General features: G+C 42.5%; 1 protein-coding gene across 2 annotated transcripts in view; it reads left to right on the forward strand.

The window, feature by feature from the left end:
• The window catches only part of ATP2C2 (ATPase secretory pathway Ca2+ transporting 2), a 319,746-nt gene that overhangs the window by 234,302 nt on the left and 71,620 nt on the right, over window positions 1-13,824 (forward strand). For both annotated transcript variants that reach the window (XM_086945837.1, XM_086945838.1), the window contains exons 12-14: window positions 3,630-3,754; window positions 5,758-5,855; window positions 8,327-8,428. In XM_086945837.1, the coding sequence (XP_086801963.1) occupies window positions 3,630-3,754; window positions 5,758-5,855; window positions 8,327-8,428 (325 nt within the window). The remainder of the gene's footprint in view (window positions 1-3,629; window positions 3,755-5,757; window positions 5,856-8,326; window positions 8,429-13,824) is intronic.

Genomic DNA, 13,824 nt, shown 5'->3' on the forward strand with positions numbered 1-13,824 from the left:
TATTTTTTAGGGGAGCAGGCAGAGGTCCCAGGGACCACTGCCTACCCTTAAAAAAGTGAAACTGAAAAGTAAAATGTATCTTTTTTAAATGCATCCCGTTTTCCTTTAAGGAAAATGGGCTGTATTTTTTTTAAAAAACTGCTTTAGTAAAAAAGCAGTCACAGACATGGTGGTCTGCTGACCCCAGCAGGCCACCATCCCTGCGAGTGCTAACCAATCGCAAGGTGGTCTCAAATTGTGACTGCCTCATGAATGTTAATGAGGCATGCAGTTTGCGACCCCATTTTGAATCGCAAACAGTGTCTGAGACACAGTTGTACATTCACTTTTGCATGTCGCAGTTCGATGCAATTTGCGACTCGCAACAGTGAATGCTTGTCCATCTAGCCCTAAGTGCTTTATGTATCTTTTTATCCATTTAGAACTGTGAGTAGTACTTAAACATATGACACTGAAGGTGTAATCCTCGATGACATCTGTTCTAAAGCTCAGAACCGTAATGAAGAAAGATTTATTATTAGTCTAAAAATAAGCACGGGTCAGATGTGCGGAAAAAAGTTTTCACTGTGCACATGTACAGTTTTTAAATGTGCAGACATAAGACCAATAATGGCACAAAAGAGATACATCAACTAACAACATCACACTAACGCAGAAGGATTCTAGGATACCCTCACAGGTGACAAGAAGCGCTCTACAAATCTATTGATTGATTGATTCTGCTAAGTAACTAATTGCAATAATACACCATGCAAATAATGTTTCTTATTTCCGCAAAAGTGAGCCATGCGGAATAGCAATTTCACTAATCCACTTTACAAACTGTACTGAGAACTGGTGATAGTTTTTTCACTATCTAAATGGTGATTGAGTGATTTGGATGTCACAAATTGATATTTTCCTTAAACTTAAAAAATAAAGATCACTCATTCAGAATTGCTCCTATGACGCGGTGCGCTGTGGAGTAAACAACAGTGAAATGGGATCTAGTACGATTTTTACGGAAGTTTCAAAGTTTTCTGATGCTGCGTAACTCCTCTCTACCCATTAGTAGCCATTCTATGAATCATGGAAAACTCATTTAGGAAACTTTTGTTTGTTTCACTTTTTCGGTCAAAAATAGTTCCCATCCCTAAATTAATACCAAGTAAACAATCACTTTTTATTGAAGTTTCGGCATCCCAAATATCACCTGTGCCATGCATAGGGATTGAAGAAACTTCTTTGCATAATGCTACATCTAAATGCAAACAAAGAGCTTTATACAGTATACAAATGAGAAGCCATCACATATAGTTGACGTCTATATGACTTTGGAGTTATCTATCCATGCACATACAGTGGATTTTTGCTTCAAAATCTGCTATTCCCACCCTGAACGTTGGTGGGGTTCTCAAATCATTCTGTCCTCTGACTGTTGTGCTTAGTGTACAACAGTACCGGATCGCAAAGGATAGCAGTAATACCTGCCGAACTGTCCACAATCAGGATTATCACCCGCACTTCCGGTTACCCGAAGGAAGACTTTGCGCTCATTACTTAAGTTATAGGCCAAAATGGCAACTATAACACAGTCAGTTCCTGAGTCATTGAGCTCGATGACAAACAGAGGTGAGTGACTGTACTTACCTGTATATCTGCTCAGCCATGTCATATTAGAGACTGCTCCCTCCTGGTCCTGATGAAAGTTTCCTGACCCTCACTGGCATAACCTGGCTGAAACATGTCGACCGTTTACTAGGTGCAATGTGAAGGAAGTGACTCGAATCGCCTTCCAAGAAATGAAAAGTCGGGAAGACAGTAGAGAATACAAACCAAATAATTTTATTAGTAATGTGCTGCAGCGGAGCCCAGTCTGACCAGCCTCATGAGATACCTGACGAGGGACTGACATCAGAACCCTTCATAAACAATATTATGCATATTCCAACACAATAAGGCCCGGCCCAGCATGGAATTTTCCAGCTTGGGCACTGGTGAACAAAGGAGGTACAGAAAGATGAGCTACCACCTGCAGAATGGGTGCATATTATCACACTCTCAAGGTTGTCGTGTTTGAGCTCAGCGCTTTCTAGTGTGGAAGCAGGGCTAAGAGAGAGGAAAGGCATGCAAACACAGAGCAAGGTATTAGTTAGCATTAGAATCCAATCTTGAATACGATGAGGAGTTGTAACTCGAAGCAGCTTTTACTGAGGCAGACAGTCTGAAACAGAAGCTTATTTAGAACATAGTACAAGTACAAAATGGCGGCAATAGACAAGATGGTGCCGCAAATGCTAACTTAACTTGCACAATGCTAGAAAGTGGCAGCTAAATGCATTTGCAGTCCAACAAATGGACCAATAAGGCATCCATATAAGCACCTGCTTTCACAGTTTGTAACCTTTCCCTCTCCTGAACAATAAGATAAAACACACAAGTGAGAAGATAATTTGATTAGCTTCATCACTCATGACTGCTGTCCTCCACCCAGAGGGAGACTGTCTGGTTCGCAACAGAGTATCCGGAGAACGAATACTCCGGCGTTAAGACCCGATGATGCTACCACCAAACCACACCAGCGGAGAATCAAGATACACCACACAATGTGCTATTGGTGTTGAGGGTCTCCATCACAATTTTTTGGAGACTCCGGAAAAAGGACTCAGGTGATTCATTCTCATTGATTATAAGCATGTAAACCCGGGAAGCTGAATTAATCTCTGCTTCTCCCTCCTTCTTATACTTTGTTGTATAATCTGTTCAAGTTTATACATTTTGCCAGGTCTTGCCTGAGTATCTGTTTAAGTAATGAAGCCAAATGGAATTAAATTATATACATTGTTCCGCTGGTGTCGTCTTGTTATGGTGCCAGGCAATTTAACATCAGTCTTAGAAGCCAACCTTTGCACCAATAAACTGTTGCCACATGATTTTGCTATATTCATTTGGTCCAATTTTTTTTGTATTTGTCATCGATGCAACTCTCACTAGCACTGGTGCAAAATTACCTGGAACTAGTACAATTTATGTGATCTTGCCAAGGTATTTATACACTTAGGTATGCATAGCCTTAGAAATACAATGGCGAAGGTGAAACTATACATAGCAGAGTGCAGAGATGTAAAACGGCAGTATGAACTATTTACATTGAATGTGACACAACTTTAGATTTTTTGGAGCTGTGTAACTTTTCTTGACACAACCAGAAGCACTGTACCAGCTTTCATCTTTGTTTGTTTTTACAATTAATATATTCTGAGATCCTGTAGTCCTCTAGGCTTACTGTGATAGATTTGCTAAACTTGTATGCTTGACTGACGATTCAATCCTTGATCCTGCAATATGTTTTATTTCTTGTCCTCTTCGGTTGTGAGACATTAGTAGGACATGTGCTCAGGGTTTAGTTTAGTTGTGGTTTAAGTTTGTTAGTGTGAAAATAAATTCTGCTTTATCTTGGGAGATCTTTGTAGAGTCAAATGTGTGGGTGGGTATTGAGACATTTTTTGCATTTGGTGATCGACTGTTCATTTCTCAGCCAGAGTAAAGTGTTTTCTGTCTGTATATTGCAGTGTTTTAGCATATTGAAGACCAGCTAGAGTCTGTCAATTTTGAGATCAAAACCTTGTGTTTTTCATTTCCTGTTTTAGTTTGGCAGTGGCAGCCATTCCAGAGGGCCTGCCCATTGTTGTAACAGTAACTCTTGCACTTGGCGTCATGAGGATGGCAAAGAAGAGGGTGATTGTTAAAAAGTTGCCGATAGTGGAAACTTTGGGTAAGTTAACATGATAGTTTAAATGGTATCCATAATGGCTGAAAAATCTCAATGACAAAAAATGCTACTTTCCTGCAACACAGACACTCATGAATCTTTGCTCGTGTCCATTGATATTGCAAACCGCCTGCAATCAAAAATAACCACTAGTAAACATGACAGTAGGGCAGACTACGTACATACTAGATGATGCTATTTAGGTAATGGTATTTGGAAAGCCCTCTTTCGGGTACCAATATGGAGAACTGGGACCTCTTTCATAAATTGTAGTGGTCTTAAATTAATGTTATGAACTTGAAAAATTGATTTATGGTCAGAATTCTAAAAGGCTGATTCGCGATATGTGGAATGTTCTGGCCCTAAATCTCGTACAACCAAAGATTATCAGTAAAATTGATCTTCCACTGATATAACTATGCTATTAGGGATTAGTAGTGAAAATATAAGCGTTCTTCACTCAAGGCTTTCAGTTAACAATTGGAAATGTGGTGAAAACCCATAGGTTGACTTTGTTGAAAATCACAAGCATTAGAAAATGGCTTTTTACCCCCAATTGGTGCATTGAACATATTATATTTTATTATTTTCTGAGAAAACATTGAGTACAGCTCGTTTCTATTTCAATGCGTTATTAACAATCACATTCCAAGACCATGCAATCTTGATTATAGCCCCATCCACCATTGACCTCAAGCACATAATTGCCCCAAATCTTGGTATGTTTCTGTGGATAATCCCTCACTTGGTAAATTGGCTGTTCCTTTTTAGCACACCAGTTTACATGCACCCGACACTATGCCATGCTGGGAAGCTGGGGGTATTTCTATTTATGGGCAATGTCCCTTGAGGCAACCACTGTAACCAATCTCACAGGTGTTCGCTCACATTATAGACCACTTAAATCTTCAACAATGCCTTGCAGATCCACCCTCTGGGTTAGTTCTACTGATCTGTGAAGAACCCTTAAGAGTCTTCTCAATGCCTCGCCAGAACCCTGCTATGTGGAGGCAGGAGCACACTACATGAAAAAATATGAATCCATATGAGCGCTGAGAAAACAGTTTCGCTGGGCAATTATCCCAGGGTGCCACAAAAACTTGGATGTAAAATATGTAGTGTGCAGGCACTGCAGCTGGGTCTCTATTTCTCAAGGGCTATGCGGGCTTCCTACCAATCCACGTCCTCCAGGACACCCGCCCATACCTCCCACTTCTGCCAAAGAGCTAGAAACACTTCAAGGGCATTAATCACCAATGTGCGATATGAACAGAATATTGCACCTTTACCAAGGAAGCCCATTAAATCAGGTGGAAGAGGGTAGGGGGAGTGTAGCCACAGTAGTCTAAGGGTATAAACACAGAGGAAGAATTAAACATTTTCCGGTAGAAGTTTGGGTCTACAACAAGATTATTGAAAGATAAGCCCCAATCACCAGATGCAGCAGGCAGATGTAGATTGTAGATATGTTTATTTAGGGACAGCGTCTCATCCACCAGCCAGTGGTCCAGTGAATGTTTCCTCTGTCCCGCGCCATTCAAATAATTACGACATCATCACTCTAGAATCACGCAAGCTGTGATGACGCCACATCCATCTTGATGCTTGCATATCAGATTCTCTCATACAGAATACAACAAAGATGTCAAGGAAGAGGACTTTTGTGGCATGCGCAGAAGTAATGTATTATGTTTTTGTTTTTATGCACATTTATCTAGTGATTACAAAACCAAGAAGTTTCCAAGACTAACAAATACATCACAGAAAGAGTAGCAGATCCAATAAGTTCCCTTTCAGCAGGAGTAATGAGGAAACATCATCTAACTATTTGAAGGCACAAGGAGATTGAAAATAGACCCAAGAGTCGGGAGAAACATGTTACAGTGTTTAGTGTTACACATGGAAGAGAAAATGTCAGCGTTGATGTCCTGCTTGTCCTTATTTTCCTCCCGTCTTCATGTATCTGTATTGACAACAAAAACTTGATAAGTGCATATTTCTTGTAGGTTGCTGCAATGTCATCTGTTCAGACAAGACCGGAACCTTGACAGCCAATGAGATGACAGTCACGCAACTGGTGACATCAGATGGGATCCACGCAGAGGTACACACTGGGAAATAAGCCTGCTCTTGCACACCCTTGGCCCCTCACAGGAAGTGACGTCATCAGAAGGCTAGATTTCTTCTTACTTGAAAGTGAAGAATTTGTTCAACACATATTGAACTTCCAGTATATACATCAAAACAATGTATCTGTGGCTTTTGAAGCAAAGGGTATCTGGCTGTTCGCAAATATGGGAATTTACGAACAGGTGACTTTGTAAAACGCATGTAGGCTGCCAAGCTCATACACTTACTAATGTGACCTAAGCAGGAGGCGCCAGTCAAGATTTCTCTCACGTACTCTTGAGATTGACCTTCTTCCTACGTCAGAGTTTCCCAAACAATCAGCAGGGTGCAAGTTACACATTCCCAGTGCTCCCAGCTGTGATTATACCTTTAGTACCAAACTTGGACAATGCTCAACAGTCATTAAATTTCACACAGTCATACCTTCTTCAAAGTTTATGATTCTACCACACCTGCTCTGTGTGTGTGAGGTGTGCATGCATTCCCTCCACATTTAATTGTCCAAAACCTGCTTAACAGCTGGAGTGAGAGCTTTTCTGTGCGGAACAATGCATTACGTGGGAAGGTCGGCCAGTAGAGAGTGCCTGTGATGACTAGGGTATCTCTGAGGTGTGTTGTAACTCGGAAGACTTTCAAAGCTAGGCTTTGTCTAACGAGTGGGTGCGACCGGGTGAGAATGCTCCTGTCTGCTCTCCCACCCATCCAAGCATGCAGGTGTGTGTGAGGATACCCCCAGGCTGCACAGAAATGGAATAGTGCGTGCACCGAGACAAATGCTGTGTGATGTTGACATTTAACACACTAGGACATGTATTTTTAGCGCCATTTTGGTTAGTTAGGTATGTTGGAAAATATGACCTATGCTGAAAAACGTGATGTAATTAATGCAATGACAGAACCAGACTATCCTTCTTTGAACACCATTATCTTCTGAAGCCAGGCTGAAGGGAGCAAGGGAGGGTTTACCAGTGCTTTGTACTTTCTCTCTTCTTGAACTTTACACATGATCCCCAAGGGCTCCTAAATGTGGGTGCGTGCAGGCTTTTTATCTCCCGGCTCTGGTGGGTGAAGAAGTGTGAATGTTTTTTTTTCCAATGACAAAATGTACATGAAAGAGCGTTGTGGTTAGATAAGTTCATTAACTTTGAAATAGTAAAAATCCCCCTCCCTCCCCGAAAAATCTTCTTCTCTAGAATAAATGTTATAATTTGGATTCATAGTAAAATTAGCCTGTCAGGAGAGGTGTGTGCAACCATCATTCCCCTGATGTATTCAGTGAGATCGCATATTGATGTGACCATTAACAACACACATGTATAACAGAATTATATATAGAGGAAAGAAGGTTTCTGTACCATTGATATGACATTTCTGTCGTATTAGGATATTGAAAAAAAAGCAGAATTGTTAGAAAATTGCATATATCATTACAATAATAGTAACTTACTAACAAACCACTTTAGTTACCTGTCGTGATTTTGTGACTGATAATTGGAGGTGGGATGTCTCTTATCAAGAGATTCACAATTAATGCAGGCTTTTCTGTACGTAGTCTTTCTTCATTCGGAGGTGCAGAGCATAATCGTAGGCAATGATTTGCACCCAGGGTGCGCAGAGCATGGCCAAAGGGTACTGTTTTACACAGTGGGTTATGTAACGTTCATTCGGGTACTGGGTGCACACCTTAGCCCTAGGCAAGGCCCTAAACTCAACACGCTCTGTGCAAACCCGAAGTCTTATGTCCACACAGGTGTGGGTTGTGGCCTTAGGGGGGAAAAAACCTCATTAATTTCCCATTTGAACACTGTCACATCTGATCTCATCTGTGACATATCTGGGGCCATGAGCATTGCACTGGGGCATGTTTTTGGTTGTGGTGTTAAATACAACAGGCACATTTAAGTAGATAAAGGTTTTTCAATAAATCGGTTACAGCACTTAGAGGGTTTTTAAGGTAATGTAAAACTGTAGCTCTGAATTGATAGGGCTGGGGTCGGAGTTGGACAACAAGCCCCCCCTGGAGATCCAACCTTCTTTTTAAAACTCGAAAAAATAGTTTTAGCGCCGCCCTTAGGGTTAAAATGTTCCTAGCATATTATGTCTGTGTGAGTGCAATTGTGCAAACACGGTCCCCACCTCCCAGGAGAGGACTGTTTTAGCACACAAGTGCTCTGTTTATAGGGTATTGCTGCAAGAGTACACATTTACACTTTGTCTCCTCAGCTGACAGGTCCACCACAATTTTACTGTGCACATTCTATCTGAGCTGTTTCACCGTCACCTTCCCCTGGGGCGTGGGTGCGTGTGTGTGTGTCTCTGTCTGTCTGCCACCCATGTGTCTTAACCAAATGGCTCTTATCTTGTGGACACTTCATGGTCCTTTTTTGCTGCTGTACACTGTTTACTTCCTGGAGCATACTGACACTGTGCATCATCTTTCCCCAGGTCAGTGGTGTTGGCTACAATGCAAAAGGCTGTGTGACCCTGTTACCCATGAAGCAAGAAGTTCATGAATTTGCAAACATTTCTGTCGGCAAGCTGGTGGAGGTAGGTGGCAGACATTTGACTTTCTAATCCTAACGTTCCTCAAGGTTATGCTGATGTGGTTTGCAAATATTGTATCACACGTCTCAAAGGAAACCGCGTTTTTTCACATTAAAGGCGTTGGAACAAGGCCACTCCCACCTAGTTCTGTTCCAATTCAGTTCTCCGAAAACACAAGGATTGTCTGGACAGTAATAAATGCAAAACCTTACTTTCGTGGCTATAGGACCAGAAAGCAATGGAGTCAATTCACAAAAATGCCAGGGGTAGCGAATAATAAATACACTCTCACCCACAAGCATGCACACAACATACATGTAAAAGCATTTTTTACTTACCTCAGTTGCCAGGGAGGGTTATTTTTCGGCTGAGCTCCATTTTTATTACACTAATAGTGGAAAAAAGTATAAATATATATATATATATATATAATATCCAGAATCCGCTCTTCACTTGTCCTCTTTTTCCAGCGAGAATTCACAGCCCCACAAAAGAGGTAAACTTCTAAAAGTAATTTATTGGCAATCCAGAGTGCTAGAACAGGTTAAAGGGATGGTCTAAGCGTTTCGGCTTCCCAGCTTTCTACTGGACCATAATATGGATATTTAATCCACTATTCGTGTAATCAAATAATTGACAGAATACAGAGAGTGCAGCCCCAACTGACGTCCATAAGGACGAGCTGCCACTGTGTTCATGGCACTGATTTTCCCACCTCTGCGGCCAGGGGTCGCAAAAGGCAGCTGCGGCCCATGCTGGTAAGAGCAGTGGGGCGGTGGGGCTGGGTGGGGTATTTCGACAGACAATGACGTGGGGAAATTATATAAATAATCGCAGTCGAAATCCCCCCCCCCACCCGGCCCCACCGCTCTTACCTGCACGGGCCGCGACTGTACAAAGGCAGTGCCAGAGGTAGCAAGAGGCAAGCCAGGGGTCACAGCTGCGACCCCTGGCGACCCCTAAATGATATCCATGAGTGCTTTACACAACACATACATTTAAGAACCTGGCATTGGCTCGTTGAGCAGGGTATTTTTCAAAATTATTTGGTGCTACACAGGTTACATATGAGTCGGTTTGGTTTGTATCAAACTGTCATGATAGTGGAAACTGTTTCGATGTCTCATCCAATCCTACCACGCATTTGTTGCCCTGCCCCCAAAGCATATTTCCATAAAAACCCACCTTTTCACTGGGAGATGTCTGAGCCTCCCTGGCACAGGAAAGTGCCCATTGTACCCCTACATGTCTGCTCTCCACTTAACTGCCCCACTACCTCTTGGCCTTAACTAATGCTCACTACACATTTTTAATCACACGTTTTAGATTTAACCAACTCCATCACATTTTAGCTTCCCCGGTGGGTTTCTTTCCCTCACCAGATTTGCGCGGTCTCTGTTCCTGCGATCTTCGATCTCCTCAGGATACTTTACATTTTATTTTATTGTGTAAATATTTTTCACTCCACAGAAAACGTTTTCTACAGCCCTTGCTAAACAAGCATTTACAAATCAATGGTCTCGGCAATATTATAGGTAGAGCTATTGGCATTGCTTATTATTTTTTTATGTATTTTTTTTATCCCTAAGTAAATGTTATTGTCATTTCTATTGTCAATAGCTTAAGTGTTTGCATATGTGTTGCATATTGCATTAGACATATTGCATTAGCAGAGAGAGAGTGAGGTAGCGAGATAGGGAGGTATTGAAATAGAGAGTGAGTGATGTAGTGAGAGAGTGAGGTAGATAGAGAGTGAGGTAGTGATGGAGAGTGATGTTGTGAGGTAGTGAGATAGAGAAAGATTGATGTATTGAAAGAGAGAGTGAAGTAGTGAGGGTTAGTGATGTTGTGAGGTATTAAGATAGAAACAGAGTGATGTAGTGAGATAGTGAGGTAGTGAAAGAGAGAGGTAGTGAGATAGAGTGAATTAGTAATTTAGAAAGAGAGAGTGAAGTTGTGAGGTAGTGAGAGAGTGATGTAGTTATTTTTTGAGAGTGTGTGGTGACATAGTGAGGTAGTGAGAGTGAGATAGAAATAGATAGAGTGATGTAGTGATAGAGAGGTAGTGAGATAGAGAGAGAGTGAGTTTTGAGTAGTGTGTTAGAGTGAGAGATAGTTACTGTTGTAGTGATATTGTGTTGCTGTGAGAAAGAGAGAGTTGAGTAGTGAGTTAGAGAGTTAGGGAGAGAGTGTAGTATAGTGAGTGATAGTGAGGTAGTGAGTGATAGTGAGGTAGTGAGAGATAGTGAGGTAGTGACAGATAGAGAAGTAGTGAGTGTTAGTGAGAGTGTTAGTGAGAGTGTTAGTGAGAGTGTTAGTGAGAGTGTTAGTGAGAGTGTTAGTGAGAGTGTTAGTGAGAGTGTTAGTGAGAGTGTTAGTGAGAGTGTTAGTGAGAGTGTTAGTGAGAGTGTTAGTGAGAGTGTTAGTGAGAGTGATAGTGAGAGTGATAGTGAGAGTGATAGTGAGAGTGATAGTGAGAGTGATAGTGAGAGTGATAGTGAGAGTGATAGTGAGAGTGTTAGTGAGAGAGAGAAAGTGACGTAGTACCACAAAACAGTTACATGAGGTCTCCTTTGATACAGATGCCAAATGGGCATCAGTACAGAAAGTTTCCGATGGGCACAGGATGTGTAGCATGAACGTATTACATGCAAGCTGCCCTCACATACGAAAGAAACAGATCGCAGCTGTGTGTGGGTGAGGGGGGGTAGGAACAATCTGGAGTAGGTAGCCAGACACTCACAGAACACAATCACTACATTTGAAGCAGTCAAAGGCAGATGGTCCAATCCGAGCTGGGAGGTATCTATCGGTAAGAGAGGAAACTTCCTGGTGGAAGCCACAGAGGAAGGCCTGCCAGTTTGCCTCACTTAAAATTGCCCACCACAACAGGATGCACTTCGAACGCATGGACAAAACATAAATAGTATAGTAACTGTATTCCTCAAGCTTGAATCCTGTAATATCACTGCAGAAACCAAGGACAAAAACGGAAAGATTCATTACAACCTGTTACTTCTATGTTTTTACGAGTCATTACTTTTTTTTTCTATTTGGCCCCAAAACATTGGTTAAATTAGTTCCGAGTTGCCCTCTGGGGTTCGGCAGTATATTAAGATCTCCTTTGATAAATGTATTAATGTAAAATACGCGTGTTGGCAATGGTAACATAGTTCAGTTAACGTACACGGCAGTAGCTAGGTGCAGAGATTTCTAAACTCACTTAAAACATCCCACACCTTAGATCGGTCTCGATGTCATTCGAAGCTAAGACAACTTTTTCACTGTGTCCCGTTTCACAAATCTCGACAGCCGCACACGGCCAGTTTATTGTACCATATTTACTTCAGTGCATGATTTTATGTTTCTGTGGCACTTTGCACAAGGAAAGTCTACCACATTGAAGGTGTATAACGCCCTGTTTTAAATGCTATTGTTCAATGGCAATTCATAACTGTACTTGGCATGTCTTGCGAAAACTACTAGGCCTTTGAAATCATACCCTGGACAAAGTTATTAAATCCCACTGCTGCACTCTTGGATCTTGAGATCCTTGCAGGTGGATGTAAGAGGTGTTTGCAGTACTGAAAGTGTGAAAAGTATTTGGCTTACGTTGAGGGATATTTTAGCAGAGAACGTTGAAATAAGGTTCAGAAATATCGAAGTCAGGCGAAAAATGAAGTCTCGTCCGGCTTAATAGGGAGTGCTGTGACGTGGAGGTGTGCGCGTGGACTTGGACCAAAGTATTCATCATAGTGCGATGGTCTAGGGAGCCTTTTCGACGCTCACTCAGACCCCAGTCCCCATTTGGCCTGAGGAGGAAGTGACTGTGGTGCCGCCACGTCAGCAGCCAATGCCCGATCAAACCCCGCAGGGGTGTAACGACTAACACTACACCTTTGTTCGCCTATGAGCCCTACAATCAGACAGTTATATGCTTTGCAATTAGTTTTCTAGTATAGCAAGTAGTTAAAGACAACTCGAAATCAACTTAATTTAGTGATAAATCGAGGGGACACTTGTTCTTACTTCACACATTGCAATTCGGCTGAAATTCTGCGAGCGACTTTCAAAGACGTCATGTTAGTTAAGGAATGCATGCACTTTGCAGTCAGCAACACTGCGTGGGAGATTATTTTTGTTTTTAAAGGATGTGTGCTATTCTTCGCATCAAAGTATCTGTTCATATTTACCAGGGCGTGAAGAACATGATGAAATGCGGCGCCTCTGTAATGGCGTGAGTGAACATCTCGACAGACTGCAGCCGCACCGCCCCCCTCCAGCAGCAGCGCGGTTCTGTCTCTCTCCTAGCCTCCCGCCCCTCTCACCTGGCAGAAACGCTTGCAGTATGACACCGTGGCTGCCTCGCACGCTACTTGCTCCCGCAGCCAGGTCTCCAAGCCTCGTAGGGTTTTCCGTAGATGCTGCACCAACTCCGGTGGCATCCTCCTCTTGTTGTCGTCTTTGGCTCCCGGATCCGGTTCGCCCTCCCCGTCCGCCATCTTCTCTCTCCCAAACAGCGCGTAGGCAAACACGTCATGCGACAAACAAGCATCCCTCTTGGTAATGTGTCTACTAGAGGAAATGCATCTGAAAGTAGCATAGAACACCAAATGGAAGGACACGCGTGACACTGACAACAAGTCCGAACATCGGAGCTGGTTCTCACAACAACAAAGGGGGGCGGGATACAAAAACACGGACAGCGGGAGGGGGCGGGATACAACAGGAGCAAAAAGACACGGACAGCGGGAAGGGGCGGGAAAAAAGACGGAGAGAACGAGGAAAGAGCAGCCTACCTCAACTTTACCAGCAGGAAAATGGCGGCCTCAAGCTTCAGAAATTTTTCGGATTTGGGGGCGTGTTCGGTGTTCTCAGAATGGACGTGGCCTAAAAGTGGAAAGAACACCGAACACACCTCCAAATCTGAAAAGGACGGAGCCTATTCGGAGGGACAGCTCTCTCTTCCAATGGCTGGCCTCCGTTTAGGAAGCCAGCCAATGGGAGAGAGGCAAAAACAGAGGCGGGACAAATCGTACTACTAAGAGTCATTAAATCTCGGTACTTCCGGTTCTGCCTTTGGCAGAACCGGATAGTACCTCGACCTAAAAAGCTTGAAGTTCAGACATGCCAAAGAGGCTCTTTTGCATTTACAGCTGTTACCCAACCCTTTTACACTTTGTGCAGTGCTAAGTTTCTTGCGGGCCGCTTATAAATCTATATTACCTAGAGTCGATTGATTCTGAGCTGTTGATTTTATCAATATGTACTGTTTTAAATTGCATTGTACTTTTATGAACTGTGTGTCTTTTTTTATTACATGATATACTGCATCTTTTATGGTTGCATTGCATCCGAATAAAGGAAATATATATGTATAAAAAAAACTGCCCCAGTGA

The sequence above is a fragment of the Lissotriton vulgaris genome, chromosome 12 (assembly GCF_964263255.1).
Source record: "Lissotriton vulgaris chromosome 12, aLisVul1.2, whole genome shotgun sequence".
NCBI lineage: Eukaryota > Metazoa > Chordata > Amphibia > Caudata > Salamandridae > Lissotriton > Lissotriton vulgaris.